The 18,179-nt window shown below is 31.5% G+C and overlaps 1 protein-coding gene across 6 annotated transcripts in view; it reads left to right on the forward strand.

The window, feature by feature from the left end:
* The window catches only part of LOC143044259 (uncharacterized), a 32,084-nt gene extending 19,818 nt beyond the window's left edge, over nt 1-12,266 (forward strand). For 3 of the 6 annotated variants that reach the window (XM_076216196.1, XM_076216189.1, XM_076216211.1), the window contains 6 exons: nt 856-903; nt 3,200-3,345; nt 3,819-3,876; nt 5,645-5,726; nt 6,287-6,301; nt 7,747-12,266. In XM_076216196.1, the coding sequence (XP_076072311.1) occupies nt 856-903; nt 3,200-3,345; nt 3,819-3,876; nt 5,645-5,726; nt 6,287-6,301; nt 7,747-7,860 (463 nt within the window). In that variant the 3' untranslated portion in view covers nt 7,861-12,266. The remainder of the gene's footprint in view (nt 1-855; nt 904-3,199; nt 3,346-3,818; nt 3,877-5,644; nt 5,727-6,286; nt 6,302-7,746) is intronic. The other 3 variants (XM_076216206.1, XM_076216219.1, XM_076216225.1) reach the window with 3 other exon arrangements.
* The last annotated feature ends 5,913 nt before the right edge of the window (nt 12,267-18,179 follow it).

Genomic DNA, 18,179 nt, shown 5'->3' on the forward strand with positions numbered 1-18,179 from the left:
ATCGAAACTCCTCTGAAACCACACAACAGAATTTCATGAAACCTTTTTAGATAATAAGGACATACTAATTAGATGCGCATATCAACAGGAAATTATGTTTCAATTTTTATTCTAGGAGTTACACTCCTTTGAACTTATTTGCTTTAAGGTACTACTTCAACAGTTTGTCATCTCAACTCCTCTGAAACCACACAACAGAATTTCATGAAATTTTGTAGATAATAAGGACATACTATGTAGATGTGCATATTGACAGGAAATTATTATTCAATGTTTTTTCTTATACAATTTTTTTTTCTTACACTTATTTAATTTCTCCAATGACAATGTGGGGAAGTGGGGTATGTGAGCATGCTCACTCAGGTTCTTTAATTGTGTTAAAAATATGAAATAAAAAATGTACTCAGTATAAAGGAATTCAAGGTCTATCCTAAAAATGTCTATGTCTTCACATGCTGGATAGTTTTGGGAAAATTTCTTCAAATCTTCAAAGTATACAATGGGATCAGATGCAGTTGACTGTTCTATCCTAACACGCTGGCTGAGAACTCAATTTGATTGTATGAGCAAACCCATTACAGAGAATTTTGTGCCTGTTTTCCTAAGCATGATGGAACATCTGAATACATAATACACTCCAAACAACATGAATTTGTCCAAAAATGTGAATGTACACTTATTACCGCATTGCGGACAATAAAAATTCTTAGATGAAAAGAATTGTATGATAAATTGAAAACAAAACAAATTTTGAATGCCTTTCAATAATCTTTCTGGTCTAAAGATCATAGTTATTTGCCACAAAAAATATTGATATATCTCTTGTGATATATAATGTGATATGTATTATGATAGGGTTGAATTATCTGATGATGAGGATGAAGGCAGCTCTGATCCAGACAGGTATCATCATGTTTATATATATCTTCAAGGTTTTGCATTTAAACTTCTGTTCTTACTTTCTAAAAGATGCGTATTTCATCTCTTTATTTGTAGGAATAAAATAAGTATATAAGTTATGATTAAAAAGGGCAAAATCTAGGAATCATCTGATTGACAAACTCTCATGTCTCAAACAATTAGATTCAACCATCATATGGTGTGGACATCTATCAATCTGTTAAATTTTACCAAAATTCTTAACTTTATCACTATCATCATTTTGATGTTTCAAAATTATTTTCAGTTTTAGAGCAAGTCAAAATTGTTGGTTTTATTTTTTTCTAAGGGGAGGCATAGGGTGACAATGATAAAAATGGAAAAATTAAGAAGTAATCACCAAATTTAATGCAATCTATGTCAAAATAGTACATTTGATTTATTTTTTACCCCCTTTTATAAATTATGGTTGTGACATCAAAAGTGGCAATTACCAATCCTGAAAATACCTAAATTTCCCTTAGCCCTATTGATGAAGAGAAAAGTTCTGTAACAAAAAGATACTGTCCTACTTTTTTCGGATTGGTACATTTGAAAAATCCTATTTTATAATTGTGGTTGAATATGCTTTCCACCCTTAAAAGAGGAACACACTTAAAATGTATTGCTTAAAAAATAAAATAAAAAGATAAATAGGGAGGAATTTCTTTGAAGACCAGTCCTGAATGCAAAATTTTGAAGATATTTTTTTTTTTAATATTCAATTTTATAAAGTTTGTTTTTGCTATTATATGGATACTATATTGGTGATCTTGGTTTAGTGCAATATTGTACACATGTATATGAGTTTCAACATTGCTGTGTGGTCATACCTGGATGCTCAAAATAACGTTTTTTAAATATCTTATGGTAAAAATTGTTAAAAATAATTTACTTTTCATATCTTTCCGTCATACTTTGTTTTTGAATGAATAACAAACATTATAATTCACAATTTGATTTAAAGATATAATTTTTTTTTAATTTAATTATTATGTAATAAAGGTATAAATATTTAAATACAATCTATATTTTTTAAAGATATTTGAATTAAATGGTACAATAAATTGGAGTGAGATTTATAAAAAAATTAAACTTGTTGTTATAGAGTTTGTAATTTATGCAACACTGGACGAAGGTAACAAGAGTGCAGAGTCAATGTTGGATTGGAAATATTTGTGTTAAATCATTTATTTATTGATTAAGATCATAAATACAAATTTTCATTTCTATGCCCCACCTTAGTGGAGGGGACAGTTAGTTTAACCCTTGTCTGACTTTTCATACGTTTGGAAAATTGGTTTCCATTCTCTAACTGAAGTTTGCCTCAAACAAATGTTATGAATCTTATACATAATGCTTATAATCATAAAACACAGATCATGTTTAAATTTTTGTTAGCATAATTTTGTCTGTCCTAGAGTTATATCCCTTTACAAATGGAAACTTGCTGTTTTTTTTCTTTCAGTTCTCAACTGCCATCAAATATTTTTATTTAGAAAATAAATTAAAACTTGGATTTCAATATTCAGTTAGTAAAATGTTTTACATTTTTCATGTCAAACATTGGGTAAAAAAAAATGAAGAGTTATGTGATATTCATGATGCTGAATTTGATGTGAAATTTACAGAATGAAATCTTGTTGTTGTTAAATAGTTCTGTTTTAAATTTATAACATAATTTATGTTGAATATTTAATACTGCTCTTTCAATTCTTTTATCCCAGTTATTCTTATGACTAACAAAAAATTCTTTTGGAGTTAGTGTGTTTGAATACAAATTGTGTATGCTGGATACTAGTTTTCAACATATTTGATAATTTTATAAACTCTGTCATCTAACAATGCTATAATTCATGAGATCTTTCTAAACATGCTAAAGAATTAGTTACAGAACTGCTCATATTATGTGTTTTGTCTAGTTGATTAGTTATGAGGTCCTTAGTGAAAAAAAATGCAATTCCTTTCAGTCTGCAAGATGCTGTGGTATTTTAAACAATCAAAGTCCAAATTTAATATGAATTTTAAAAAATAAGGTAAATGATGTTTAAAAATAACTGATAGTATATAGCTAAAAAGTAAGAATTTCTTGCACATAGTACTGTCAGCAAAATTTAAGTTTATTCAACTTAACCAAACTTTTTTGAATGATATTAATGTTTTTTATTTTCAGCTGCTTACAAATGAAGAAAAGGATACATGTTAGATTCTGATATTCACATATCATTGTTATAAGCAAGGAAATGTCCACAATTAAAACAAAAACATGTTTCTGTTTCAGAGAAAACAAAGAAATGAACAATTTCATTACATTATTAGACACAACATTACACATGAACAGAGAGGATGATAAATCAGATGATGAAGAAGATAAAAAGGAACCAGTACCTCCAGCACATGATATACATAGATCTGCTTCCCTGCCAAGTAAGTCAGGGTGTAAGGAACCAGAAACATTCCTGTGCATGACATTATGTTCAACCATTTGATGAGATATCTGATCATTTTATTCATATGTTAAAAAATAAATAAATTTCCTGACATTTCAATTCAAATCTCTGCAATTTATGAAGGTCAAGAATTATTTCACATCTTAGTGAGCAATCTAAAATCTCTATCCTGGTTATACTTGAGAACGTTTGTAGATTCAATGAATACTCATCCATATGTTGAGCAAAGAAAGCATAGAAAAGCCCTGTGTAAGATCCCTCACTCCATAAAAAAACGTGCATGAAATCAAATAAACAGATTAACAATTTATTGGCATAACAATATTATGTACCTTTTCTTGTTCATTCTTTTGAGGTTACTGACACAATGTTTGTTTATTTAAACTTGTATCATGCTGAATATCCTTTAATAAACAAGCAAAATAAATGACAATGTTCTTCTACTTACAGGTGTAGAAACATTGTGCAATGCTGATCGTTTAACTAGTAGAATACAGTTACTACACAAGTAAGTTTATTTTAAATAAATTGATTTATAGGACAACTTTTTAGGTGAAAGTGGATAAAATACAATTTGAAGAATGACTGATATTCAAAGTAACAATAATACAAAAGGACACAGACTTTTTTCTTATTTCCATATCTCACACTTCATAATTACAACAAAATGGTTAAAAAAATAGTAAAATTGTTTGTTCTAAGATTGAATTCTGTGGATTCATTTATTTTCATTGGTAACAATTATTCGTGGATTGAGGAATACCTGCATTTTCAAGGATATTTGATTTCAAGGTTTTTGTCGAGCCTGCAACTTTTGGTTCAGAAAGCTCGACATAGGGATAGTGATCCGGCGGCGGCTACGGCGGCGGTGTTAGCTCACTTCTTAAAAGCTATATATTTTAGAAGGTGGAAGACCTGGATGCTTCATATTTTGTATATAGATGCCTCATGTTACGAAGTTTCTGTCAGTCACATGTCCATTGTCCTTGACCTCATTTTCATGGTTCAGTGACCACTTGAAAAAAAAGTTCAGATTTTTTGTAATGTTAAATTCTCTCTTACTGTAAGTAATAGGATAACTATATTTTGCATGTGCGTACCTTGCAAGGTCCTCATGCCCGTCAGACAGTTTTCACTTGACCTCGACCTCATTTCATGGATCAGTGAACAAGGTTAAGTTTTGGTGGTCAAGTCCATATCTCAGATACTATAAGCAATAGGTCTAGTATATTCGGTGTATGGAAGGACTGTAAGGTGTACATGTCCAACTGGCAGGTGTCATCTGACCTTGACCTCATTTTCATGGTTCAGTGGTTATAGTTAAGTTTTTGTGTTTTGGTCTGTTTTTCTCATACTTTATGCAATAGGTTTACTATATTTGTTGTATGGAATGATTGTAAGGTGTACATGTCTAGCGGGTAGATGTTATCTGACCTTGACCTCATTTTCATGGTTCAGGGGTCAAAGTTAAGTTTTTGAGTTTTGGTCTTTTTATTCAATACTATATGTCATAGGTGAACTATATTTGATGTATGGAAATATTTTATGATCTATATGTCAGTCGTGCAGGTTTTATTTGACCTTGACCTGGTTTTCATGGTTCATTGCTCAGTGTTAAGTTTTTGTGTTTTGGTCTATTTTCTTAAACTATAAGCAATAGGTCAACTATATTTGTTGTATGGAAGCATTGTTAGCTGTACATTGCCTGGCATATAGTTCAACTGACCCTGACCTCAATTTCATGGTTCATATTAAGTTTATGTGACAGTCGTAATAAAGCTTTATATTTAGGAGTATCAACATAATATCAATGATTAGTAAAGAAGGCGAGACATTTCAGTGTGTGCACTCTTGTCCAAAAAACTCATTTATCTTGCAAAAATTGCAATTTCATTGAACATCTTGATTCATGGTTTCCCTGTACCCACGAAATCCATGAAAAATTGGTATCCAATGAATAATAATGAATCCAGAGTAACGAAAATACTTTCAAATATTTGTAAAAAAAACCCACAATGTTTTGAGTAAATGCCAGATTTCTTGAAAAGTGATGGTTTGAAGGTTTTTACCACCAAAATTTAGCAAAGGACAGACAAAATTACAGTATTTTGCAATAGAAATTATAGTGAGAACCATCATACTTTTTGAAGAAACACCAGGGAGAAAAAGAATACAACACATCTGAAGTGCATTGAGAGGAAAGTATGTTTGGAATAAGAAGAATATATGCTTTTATGATCTTTTAGTTTTTACAGTGCTATATATATTATTTTCAGAGATTGTGTAGATGGAGTAGGATTTGAAGTTCTACATAAATCATTTACAATTCTGTCTAATATAGAGGAGGATGAGGTTGAGGTAAGTGTAATATGTCATAATTTATACCTTTAAAATAATGATAAAAGCTGACATTCATATAAACGCAATGGTACAATTTTTATTTCTGATGAAATCCTAATAAATTTACAGAATATTTATTTTAAATAACATATTTGAAAATATATCTCTAATTTAGCAACACACATTTTAGTTGTTCAGAAAGAGTTTTACTCTTTTTTTATTACCTTGTGTGGAATGATTAAATGTCAGGTTTGACAAATCAGTGAATAATATAGATAGTTTGTTCATAAGTAAGGAAGAAATTCACTAGAACTGAAGTTTCTAACTGCATTTTCATTATAGCTAATGTGTATACCTTACATACAGAAATTATATTTCAATGAGATAAAAACCCTTTCATTCATTTTTTGTTTGTTTGATATGGTATCCATAGAAATTTAAAAAAATACAATGAAGAATTCGTTTTCTGTTAATAAAATATTGCCTTTATTTCTATACCTGTAGTTTCTATCTTGATTCTATCTCACTTTTGCTTTGCTTTTCTTCAACAAGATACATATTAAAAAACTTACTTTTAGGCTGATACTTATGTGGTAAGTAAAAAGGGTTAGATAAAGTTGTGTTTTCATTTTATTTCATATACCACATCAAGTTTTCTACTCACCTATCACACAACATCATTTCAGAGTTTTGTAACTTCCATTTCCCATTGTGTTTCAGCCATTAATAAACCTTAAATTTACACATACCTTTACAAAGAAGTCACATGTTTATGTAAGTTGTTAAAAAATTTGAGTGGTCAACTAATAATTTTTTCTTCACAAAACTTTTGTTTCATTACACTAAAACACACCAAATATTTGTTCATACAAATTAAGAAAAAAGATCAAATTCACTAATTTAAGAACTTGAGAAAATACTTTTTAAATTGAATGAAAACATGTTTTGCATTTAATATATGAAAACTCTAATATTTAAATTATTGTACAGCATTGAATTTCTTTGCTTGTGAAAACAGTAAGAAACTATTTATATTATCATTTTTTTGCAACAGAAATGTTTTCTTTTCTTTTTCTTGTTTTCCAATTTTTTCCACTTTCAGAAAAAAACAATACTCAACCATGATAATAACGATTTATTTTTATGATTAATTTGATTTAAATTGCATCCTGATACTATATACAAAATCTTATACGACATTTACATTCCAATACACCAGCATTAGTATAATGTATCAGCCAACCTTTAGAGGCGTACGAAACACTAACAAGATTCATACAAGGATAAAAACTTATAAATAAAGAAAAATATAAACTATAAATTTATCTTTCTGAAATCTGAGTTTATTGCAATTTGTAAAAACAGCTTTTATTAAAAAAAACATGAATATATTGATGCGTATTTCTGACTACAATTCCACATAATAGATCATACAACATCATAGTTTTTATGTACTGGCATTTTGTAATAATTTTAGAGGTTTGGTGTGGGATTAAAGAATGCAAATTTATAACAATGCGGAAAAATGTTTCCATAACTGCAAATGTAACATTGAATAACTATTTAAAATGCACAAAAAGGTAATATAACAGGATGATGATGTTGAAACTGCAAATTTACAACAAAACTTAGTTGCATGCAAAATTTATTTTGATCGGTTACCTGAAATGTATTCAGGTGTGCTAAGACATAGACACAAATTTATTATAAAGTGAAGTTTGAAGCAAAGTGGCAAAAAATTGCATTTTGATTTGAAAACAAAAGAAGAGGTAGACCACCAGATACTTTTAGAATAATCTTGAGAATGAATCTGAAAACCAAATCTTACTACACTTTTAGAGGTATGCTGGAATTTTCTGTTGAAATTGATACAATGTCTTCTTTATAACAAAATTTGCACAAATACTGGAATAGAATGAATAAAGCCAGGTATACAGGGAAGAAAGACAATGATACAAACTTATACATCTTTTGATCAACATATTCTTTTTATTAACATATCCAGTGTATAATTATTTATGTCCAAATTTCCTTTCAGCCACAGTTAATACAGCTAATGGGAAAAGAAAAGTTTGACATTTATGCTGGGAAAATTTGGCAGCTGAAGTTTTGTGAAGAATGTTTTGAACAGCTTTCATTCCTGCCAAGATAATATTTATTGATGTTATAATTATACTTTTTTTTTTATATAATTTTCAGTCTCTGACAATATATGTTCTAATGCAAGGTTATTGTTACACATTGTAACAATGAAGACATTATCAATTGCCTTTTAAATGGTTGTTTTGTATATTCACATTCAGGTGAAAGTTTAAGTATTGGGAATTTATATAATGTAATGTTTTGATAAGAAAATGTCAAGTATTTTGGTAGAGGTTGGTTTGAGAGCATCTATAGAATATGGTTGTGTATAAAGATTTGATTATAACCCTCTGTCAGATTGGGATCACAGATTTCCGTGTAGGCAGTAGGGATAATAGAATTCTGAAGGCGAAAATATTGCCTCTTATATTTCTCCTTTATCTGCCATCCATCTCACTAATTTTGTTTCAGACATATCAAAAGACAGAAGTAATCAATGTTTTATCAGTTTCTTGTAACCCCACAGACTTATCCATCCAATTACATGCATATTCATTATTGTTTTTTATTTACAATTTATTTTGGCAATATTTTCTTCAACAGGTAATGGAGTTCACACTATTAGAATGTCATTATTTATAGTATGTGTCATTTTTTCACACAAATAAAATGATATCTATAGATGGTATGTAATGTCTGTATGAATGAAATTACCATATTATAAATATTGTCAAGGGTGTTTTGAGTCAAATTAGTTGGTTTACTGCAACAAAAAATGAAAAGAAAACGAAATTTGTATGCTGAAATAAATTAGAAATAATGATATTGTTCATTATAATTTTTATCAGCAAGTAACTATTTATATACTAAAATACTATACTATCTTACCAAATAAATCTCTCATAATCAGTAAATGTTTATTTTAGCAAGTGCCAGCAGCATTAAGTAAAAACTGAAACTATGCACATAACTTGTCATTCTTTATTTAGAAAAATATCCAAGGCATTCTTTAAAAACCATGGGCCTAACTTATACTCAAATCTTCCTTTTACATGCAAAGTAGCATTTTTCTAGAGAACCCATCAGGTCTTATATATAAGATGATGTATTTCATGCATTGAAATTTTTAGTTCCAAGGAATGAAATTCATGTACCTATGACCAGAGAAATACAATTGATGTATCACATTAATTCCAAAATGGTGAAATGATATAAACTAATTTAATTCACATCTTCACAAGACATTATTCCTTGAATATCAGTCATGATATTTTCAAGTTTCTGCTTGCAAGTTTGCTTTATATTCTGAAATTTGTGCATTTAAAGAAGAACTGCCCTGTTTTGACCATCATCTTATCATAACACGCTTCTTCATAGTTTACACTGTTTAATCTTGTTTTCCCTTGCTTTCCTGTTAGTGTTAAATTCATATCATGCTTTTTGTGATGTAATTATTTACATACAAAATTGGATGCACATTTCACTTTTATTGATATCTGCTTATTGACTTGTGTTGACATTATTATCCTGTGAGTAATTTGCTCATATATCAAGTTTAAGAAATCTTTCTTCTTTGATGAATTTACAAACTGACCTTCATATTATGTACTTTTCATTGTGACCTACATACTATGTTTTTGAAACTGATTTTCTTTAATGATAGTTTCAAGATTAATGTTTTGGTACCCTGTTGGTAACTTCCTCTAAGTTATATCTAGAATTTGATTAAAGATCACTTATATTGAAACCCTACAAACTGCCTAGGTCCATAGATATCAAGTCACACCAAGTAATTTAATTTTTATTTATATTTACTTTGAATGCCAACACAGTTTTATTACGAATATGTTGCAAACTTTTTCCTATATTTCATACTTTTTACCCTTAGAGGTTGTATCTTATGTGGTTGTCTTTGTCTTTCACATATGATTCTGGAATAATGAATCAATGTATATGAATTGATTATGCAGCATTAGATGAATTTTGTATGAAATGATACCATAGTCTATTTGTTATATGGGGCATTTGGAATTAAATATATGTAAGAAAAACAGCTAATATAATGCTGAACGAATAAAATATGTTGTATGAAAGTGCCATATCATTTTTTATGGATTGTTCCTGTAATATAATGTTTTTCTTAGCTTTAAGCTACATTATATTATTTGTTGAAGTTTTTGTAAAAGAAGTACTTTTTGATAAGCAAAAACAAGCATTTTACCAGTTTACTAGTATACTAGTAAAATTGGTATTGTGTAAAGTGATTACTGTGAAAGGAACAACAGTTTAATGAAACTTTTGACATTCCTTGATTCACTCTCCTTGTTAAGCTCAAACTAGAAGGTGAAGTAAATAGTGAGTTCATTGTAATGGTAATTGACAAAATTAGTCCTACTCATGTCATATACATATTTGTTTATTAAAAGGCTTATATGTTCATATACTGTATTGAACATATATGTAACAGTTGCAACACATAAGCTGCTTAATGAACTGTGAATAACATGACAAGAGTATTGTCGATTAAGCTAGTTGCCATTACAGTTACTCTTGTTACTTGAACTCTGCTATAAGCTTGGTCAGGACATTCAAATTATTAGTAGGTTGTTTTGTGAAGCTTGCAAATTGATGTTTATACCTCAATTGAACTCTTTTGTATATTTAGTTATTTTTTGTTTATTTTAAGATATTTATAGCTTTTTTATTTGTATTTGTTGGAATTTTAGTATCTTTCATGTATGATAATCAAAAGTAGATCTCTATAATTAATAATCTCTATATATGATTTTTTTTTTATATCACATATCATAAACATGTTTATGTTTATCTTTTCTTTAATGAAATAAGTACATATATATCCACCAGACAACAATGTCCTTAAATTTGGCATTTGATTTAACAGATTTAAAAAAAAATGTAACCAATTCCTAGATCTCTCTTTTTCTAGTCTTACTCTTAAAAAAGAAATATCATCAAAGATGCCAAACTGTGGAATAATTAATGTTCAGCCATGTCAATGTATTTTTTCAATGGCTCTAAGATACTGTGTCAGCACTCCTCTCCCCCCCCCCCCCAAAAAAAAAATAAAATATACACAAAATGATTGCTAGCTTGTGTATCACACAATAGTAAAAATAAATAAATGTAAAGAACAAGTAAAACAATGGTAAATTTTAATGCATTCATACTAGTCTGATAGCTCATACTGACTTGAATTTTATCTTTTGATGGTAAGAAGCCTAAACCTCTAGGCGTACTACCGGGTTTACAGCTTATTAAAAGTTGAATTCTATGCTGGTCTTTGATTTGCTGAAATGGATGTTGCCCAGAATCATAGAAGACACAATAAAGGCAACAATAGTATACCAGTGTTCATATGGGTCTTGAAATAGATCTGAGATATAAAAAGACTACAACAGTGTAAATTTGTTTGTAAATGGTATATCTTATATTTTGTTATTCCAATTCCTTGTCAGCTTTGATTCGGATACAAACCAGATTATAATATATAAATATATTGGGAAAGGTATTGACGGATTTACTGCTGTAATTTGAAATGAAGCTGCAAGCTAATCATTGCTTATAATTTTCATGATTCAATTGAAATATTTTTTTAATCGAAATCTTTTGTATACAGAAGTTGTACCAACCATTGAACATAAATAGTTGTGCAGCATTCGAAAACACTTGCTTGTTACTTACATATAGAAATTACCCATGACTTTTATAAATGACAACAGGTCTTGTGATTTGTTTTACTAGAGAAATATTTAACCATTGTAGTTTGTAGCAAAATATTAATTCATTACTCTGGTCTTTAAAAGACTATTGAAAAGTTGAGGAAGGTTTTGCAATATAATTTTCAAATGAAGTATTAGTTTCTAAGGAAGTTATTATTTGACCTGAGCATTACAGATGTACATATGTATATGTAGAATAAGTATTAATACCTTTTTAATGGGAGATCGAGTTATCTATCCTGTTTCGATGTAATACAAAGTAATATAAAACCTTTCATAATACTCATTGTTCTCTGCATTATTCAATTACAATACAAATGTGATAAATGAAGTGGGTTGTTTGTAATGATTGTAATTTGTTGTTTCAACCAATTTTTATATAGGAATGTGAAATCATTTATAGCCAAACTGATTGTTATGTGTTTTATTCTTTTAAGTTAATTAAACTCACTATTTTTAAAAGTGAATTATGTTTTTTTTTTTACTTTATCTTCATTTTTCACAGCCATACATTGTTTAACAAATTGAATTCATCTTATAGTTACTTATATGTTCACTCTAGAAAACTTACACTTGATTCAAACATTTTACCTCAAGAATTGCTTAAAAGAATACCTAAAAACAGTAAAATTTATACATGTTATATTTCAAGAATGTCTGAAATAATAGAAAAGTTTGAGAAGTGTATGTTCACTCAATGTTTATATCATTGTCAATAAATCATTCAGAAATACTAGTTATCTGTCTTACAATCTTTTAATCGAGTTATATAAGTTTGAGTTATTGTACCAATCCTCAACTATTACCCCAAAATGATAGAAAATGATAAAAGCCACAGAGGATTTGTTAGGGTGACTAATATATTTGAAAAAAAAAAAAAATTAGCCACAAAATTCCTCCCTAAAACAAAGAAGCTATACTTTTGTCTCATTAATCCCTATAAGCCATTTCTACCTTCCCCTTTTTTGAAATGATCTGGAAACATTCAGAGTTGTGAATGTAGAATATGACTGAAAAAAATGAAGGTTTTACAGGATGTTTACTTAAATCCATCGGAATACGAGTTGAAATAAAATAATTGACTTTCTGGTTTCCTCTTCGTGACCAAGTTTATCAGTAAAACAGTAAGATTCATGTAAATAGTTATTAAAGGTACCAGGCTTACCATTTGATACGCCAGACACACATTTGGTCTACATAAGACTCATAAGTGAAACTCAGATCTAAATAGTTAGAAAGCTAAACTAGTATAAAGTTGAAGAGCATTGAGAACCGAAAATTACAAAAAGTGGTACAAAATACGGCCAAGGTAATCTATGCTTGGGATAAGAAAATCCTTAGTTTTTTGAAAAATTCTTACTTTTGTAAGCAGGAAAATTATAAAAATTACCATATAATTGATATTCGTGTCACGACCGAAGTGCTGACTAGTGGGCTGGTGATACACTCGGGACAAAACGTCCACCAGTAGTGGCATCGACCCAGTGGTGTAAATAGTTATCAAAGGCACCAGGTTTATAGTTTGGTATGCCTGACGCGCGTTACGTCTACACAAGACTCATCAGTGACGCTCAGATCAAAATAGTTATAAAGCCAAACAAGTACAAAGTTGAAGAGCATTGAGGACACAAAATTCCAAAAATTGTGCCAAATACGGCTATGGTAATCTATGCAGGATAAGAAAATCCTTAGTATTTTGAAAAAAATCATGCTACATTCTCTTCTTTTATTGTTGAAAGAGCTGTCTCTGATTTGGCTTGAAGACATGTCGTATGATGTCCCAGAATAATCTGAAACAACCTTAGGTGTATATCTGTAAATGACGTATGAACATCCTTTATAATTGAGTTGACTTAATATTCTACACCTATTGACTGGGTGTGAGGGTAATAGCAAGTTTGTTGTCCCTGAGATACCAACTATTGCTCGAGGCGAAACCGAGGGCAATAGTTGGTATGCGAAGTGACAACAAACTTGCTATTACCTGCACAACCAGTCTGTCGAGATTTTGCGGGATAACGACGTTCCTTAGTTTGTACATTACCATTGGCGACGTTGGCAACTACAGTGACGTCGCCGTGGACTCTTTGAGTTGTTATTAAAAGTTATGGCTGAACAGACTTATTTGTTTATATATTATAATAGCGAAAATATCATACTTTTAACCTCCACATTTATGGTACCGTAACCAATGGATCTAAACAAGCTCAAATCGATACCATCCGGGAACAGAAGTGCTGTCAAAAAACTTATACGGAAGATAGATGCAGCGAAACAAGATACAGATTTTGATCCAGAAGAATTGACCGCAACATTTGAAAACCTTCTTCAGAGGCGAAAGATACTGAACAACTTGAACGAGCAGATACTCAACCTAGGGGAAGCAGAAAATATTGAAAGTGAAATTCTAGACTCAGATGAGTATTGTATTACGTTAGTAACCAAAATCAGACACATAATAAATTTTGTTCAAGATACTCATACCACATCACAGACCCGTCAGAGTGAAACTTCATCGCAAATACCAAATGTTAACCCTCAATCGTTCGTCTCAGCAAACATCACAGAAAACTGATGCACGCAGTCGTTCCAAAATCCGTTCTCTCAAGCTAGTAGCACTGAGTACTAATTTAAATCCGTATACATCCGCAAGCAGTCAGAATCACTACTTACCCAAACTCACACTTCCGATATTCACTGGGAACATATTAGAGTAGCAAACGTTCTGGGATTCGTATGAATGCGCCATACATTTAATTGACCGATGTCCAGAAATTTAATTATCTCAAAGCACAATTACAGAATAAAGCATTACGCACCATAGCAGGTTTTGCGCTTACTAATGCAAACTATGCAGACGCCATTATTTTATTGATGGAAAGATCGTCAAACACACAAAATCACGCAAGCATACATACAAGCATTATTAGAAATTCCATCACCACGAAACCATCTTGTCAGTTTGAGACAATTCTATGATCAAATGGAAACTTACGTCAGAGGGCTGGAATCTTTAGGCCAGTCACAAGATTCGTATGGAACATTACTTGTACCAATTATTTTGAATGAAATACCGGGAGAAATTAAAAAAAAACCTTGCCCGTGAACATGGAACAGAAAATTGGTTATTACGAGACCTTCAGAAAAGTATTTTCAATGAAATAAACATAATTGACGCGGGACAAGACACTGAAACTTCTAACAATATACCAAGTACGTCATCCTTCTTTACTGGGACTAAATCAACAAAACCTCGTCAAAATCAAGCTCTTAATACAAGAAATATACGCCAGAATTTAGACACTAAACCTTGTGTATTTTGCCACGATGTACACGCACCAACACAATGCGCAAACGTATCTGATCCAGTATCACGCATGAACATTGGAAAACGAGAGAAATAGTGTTTCAACTGCCTTGGAAAGCATCGTATAAATGAATGTAAGTCAAAACACTTATTCCGAAATTGCAACAAAAGACACCACACAAGCCTGTATACTATACGCCAATTTAACAACAAGAACCACGATAATGATAGTAGACAAAGCGTGCAAAATACAAATTACAGCCAACAGCATATGAATTTTCATAGTAACATTGGACAAGCTAATCAGACATCTGTACATTTGGTAAATGACACGAATCAGAAGGAAGAGGACACTTCAATTTTATACTCATCTTCAGTCGAGGTACGTACAAATGTTCTTTTAAAAACTGCAGTAGCACCTGTATGGTCAGACAACATATGTAGAGATACCCATATACTTTTTGACGAGGGAGCACAGAGATAATTTTTGACCGAAGATTTAGCAAGAAAACTTAATTTACATACAGAGGGAACTGACATTCTACAGTTGTCATCATTTGGAGATAGAAACAAAAACGTAAGACACTTTGATAAATCAACAGTGTTCGTAGAAAAATATGCAGGACAGAAAATACCGATACACGTTCTAATAGTACCAATGGTTGCCGTACCTTTGCAGAACAATATTCGCCACATCAACAGAGGACTGAATTTTTTACGGGGACTAAAATTAGCACACCCAGTAACACAGGAAGAGTCTTTCGAAATATCGTTATTGATCGGAGCTTACTACTACTGGGATTTAGTCGAGGATGAAGTCATACGGGGAAATGGTCAAACCACCGTGAGGTCAAAGTTATGTTTCTTACTTTCCGGTCCAGTAAGCGACAAGAGGGATAACTCGTTGATGGGTACTAGCATTTTTAATATTCTTGTTTCTCATAAAACGGAGGAGCATGATATAGAAACATTTTGGAGATTGGAATCGATTGGTATTAACTCGAAAGAAACGGACGAAGACGATACGGATTTTTTGGAAACATATCAAGACACTTCGATTGAACTCAGAGGTAATAAATACTTTGCAAAATTGCCTTGGAAACAGGAATATGACTGACTACCATCAAACTATATAGTTACAAGAAGAAGAACAGAGAACGTTATTAAGAAACTTAGCCAAGATCCTAAACTACTAAAGAAGTATGGAGATATAATCGCCGAACAGGAACGCAGAGGATTTGTTGAGACAGTAGATGAAAAAGAACAAAATGGCGGGAAAATTCCTTACATTCCACACCACCATATTCACAAGGAATCTAGCACAACTCCTATACGAATAGTATACGACTGCAGTTGTCGTCAATCACCAAGTCATCCAAGTCTAAATGATTGTCTGATGGACACACCACCAAAATTAAATGACTTGACAAAACTCCTACTAAAGTTTAGAGCCAACCAGTTTGCTATATGTACTGATATTGAGAAAGCTTTCTTACATGTTGGATTAAGCGAAGAAGATAGAGACGTTACCCGATTTTTATGGCTTAGTGACCCAACAAATCCAGGAAGTCAACTATTCAAAGCAGTGTTATTTGGAGCGACTTCTTCGCCCTTTATACTCAACGCCACAATACAGAAACATTTGAAACAATTCGGAAACAGTGAAACAGCTAGAATTCTAGAAAGAGACATATACGTTGATAACATATTGTATCGTATGAACAAAGAGGAAGATTTACTTACGTGTTTCAAAGAAGCAATGAGCTTAATGGCTGGAGCTGGATTCAACCTGAGATAGTGGAGTTCAAACAGTGCTAAATTACTACAATTAGCTAAAGAAGAAAACGTCCTAGATACGGATGAGTATACCAAAATACTTGGAATGTTGTGGATGTTTTGAAATATTCTTCAAAGATTTATGATCCACTCGGCTTACTTAGTCCGGTTACAATTAGAGCGAAAATCCTGATACAAGAGTTATGGAAATGTTGATAAGATTGGGACGTACTTATACCAGATAATTCAAAGACAACGTGGACAGATTTGACCAAAGATTTGGAAAAGGCAATACAATTCACTATTCCTCGATATCATTTTAGCAAGCCATCAACATCAACAGAATTAGTACTTCATGTATTTACAGACGCAAGTCCAAAGGCGTACGTCGCAGCAGCTTATCTGAGTAACGAAAACGAAACAACTTTAGTAATGGCGAAAACCAGAGTAGCACCAGTCAAATGCTTAACCCTCCCACAACTTGAACTTATGGCCGCATTAATCGGCGCACGACTAGCTGCACATCTTCATTCAACACTTAATTATCCAAAAATTGTATTTTGGTCAGATAGCAGCATTGTACTTAATTGGCTAACATCTACGAAGACTTTGAAACGTTTTATAGCCAATCGAGTAAAGGAAATAACAGAATTGACTCATCCATTCAAATAGCGGTATTGGCCTACTGATAACAACCCGGCAGATCTTCTTACGCGAGGACTTATAATTGAACAATTTGACCAGAGTTTACTTTGGCGAAAAGGACCAAATTGGTTAACAGATAGTACAAAATGGTCAGAACTAAACAGCGCTAAAAACACCGTTTTGACGTCACTGGTAGATGACAGAGAAAATGAAGAGGAATTGGACAACTTGGATATGACGCACTAAAATAGTCTAGGCAGTATAACAAAAATATTGGATATTTCGAACTATGGATCTTACAGGAAATTATTACGTATTACCGCCTATGTCATCCGTCTTATCCGCAACTGTAGACGGGATAGGATTTCCAGAAAAAAGCAGACCACTGGAGGTCAATGAAATTCAAACAGCAGTAAATACTTGGATTCTAGATTGTCAAGAGTCTACGTTTACTGATGCAATGTCTTATTTGAGAGGAGCGCAACACAGAAACACAATTAAAGTACCCAGAGTCCGACAATTGGGACTTTTCTTAGACGAATTCGGTCTCATCATATGTAACGCACAATTCCAGAATCGGCAGAATTTCCGTACCTTATACCAGCAAATCATCCGTTAACTAGACTTATTGTATTGGACGCACACGAACAATTACTTCATAGTGGAATGAATGCTACAGTCACCTATATTAGACAAACGTTATGGATTCCAACTATTCGACAGTTACAGAAATTACTCCGCAAATACGTTATTTGCCGCAAATTGAATGGAAAATCGTATGTTGCACCAGACCCACCACCTTTTTTTAAAAAACAGATTACAGGAAGCGCCCCCTTTACAGTCACTGGAGTGGACTTTACAGGAGCGTTAATTGTAAGAGACGAAAATAGAATTTTAACAAAAGCATATATATGCTTGTTT

Source organism: Mytilus galloprovincialis, chromosome 1 (assembly GCF_965363235.1).
Source record: "Mytilus galloprovincialis chromosome 1, xbMytGall1.hap1.1, whole genome shotgun sequence".
Lineage (NCBI taxonomy): Eukaryota > Metazoa > Mollusca > Bivalvia > Mytilida > Mytilidae > Mytilus > Mytilus galloprovincialis.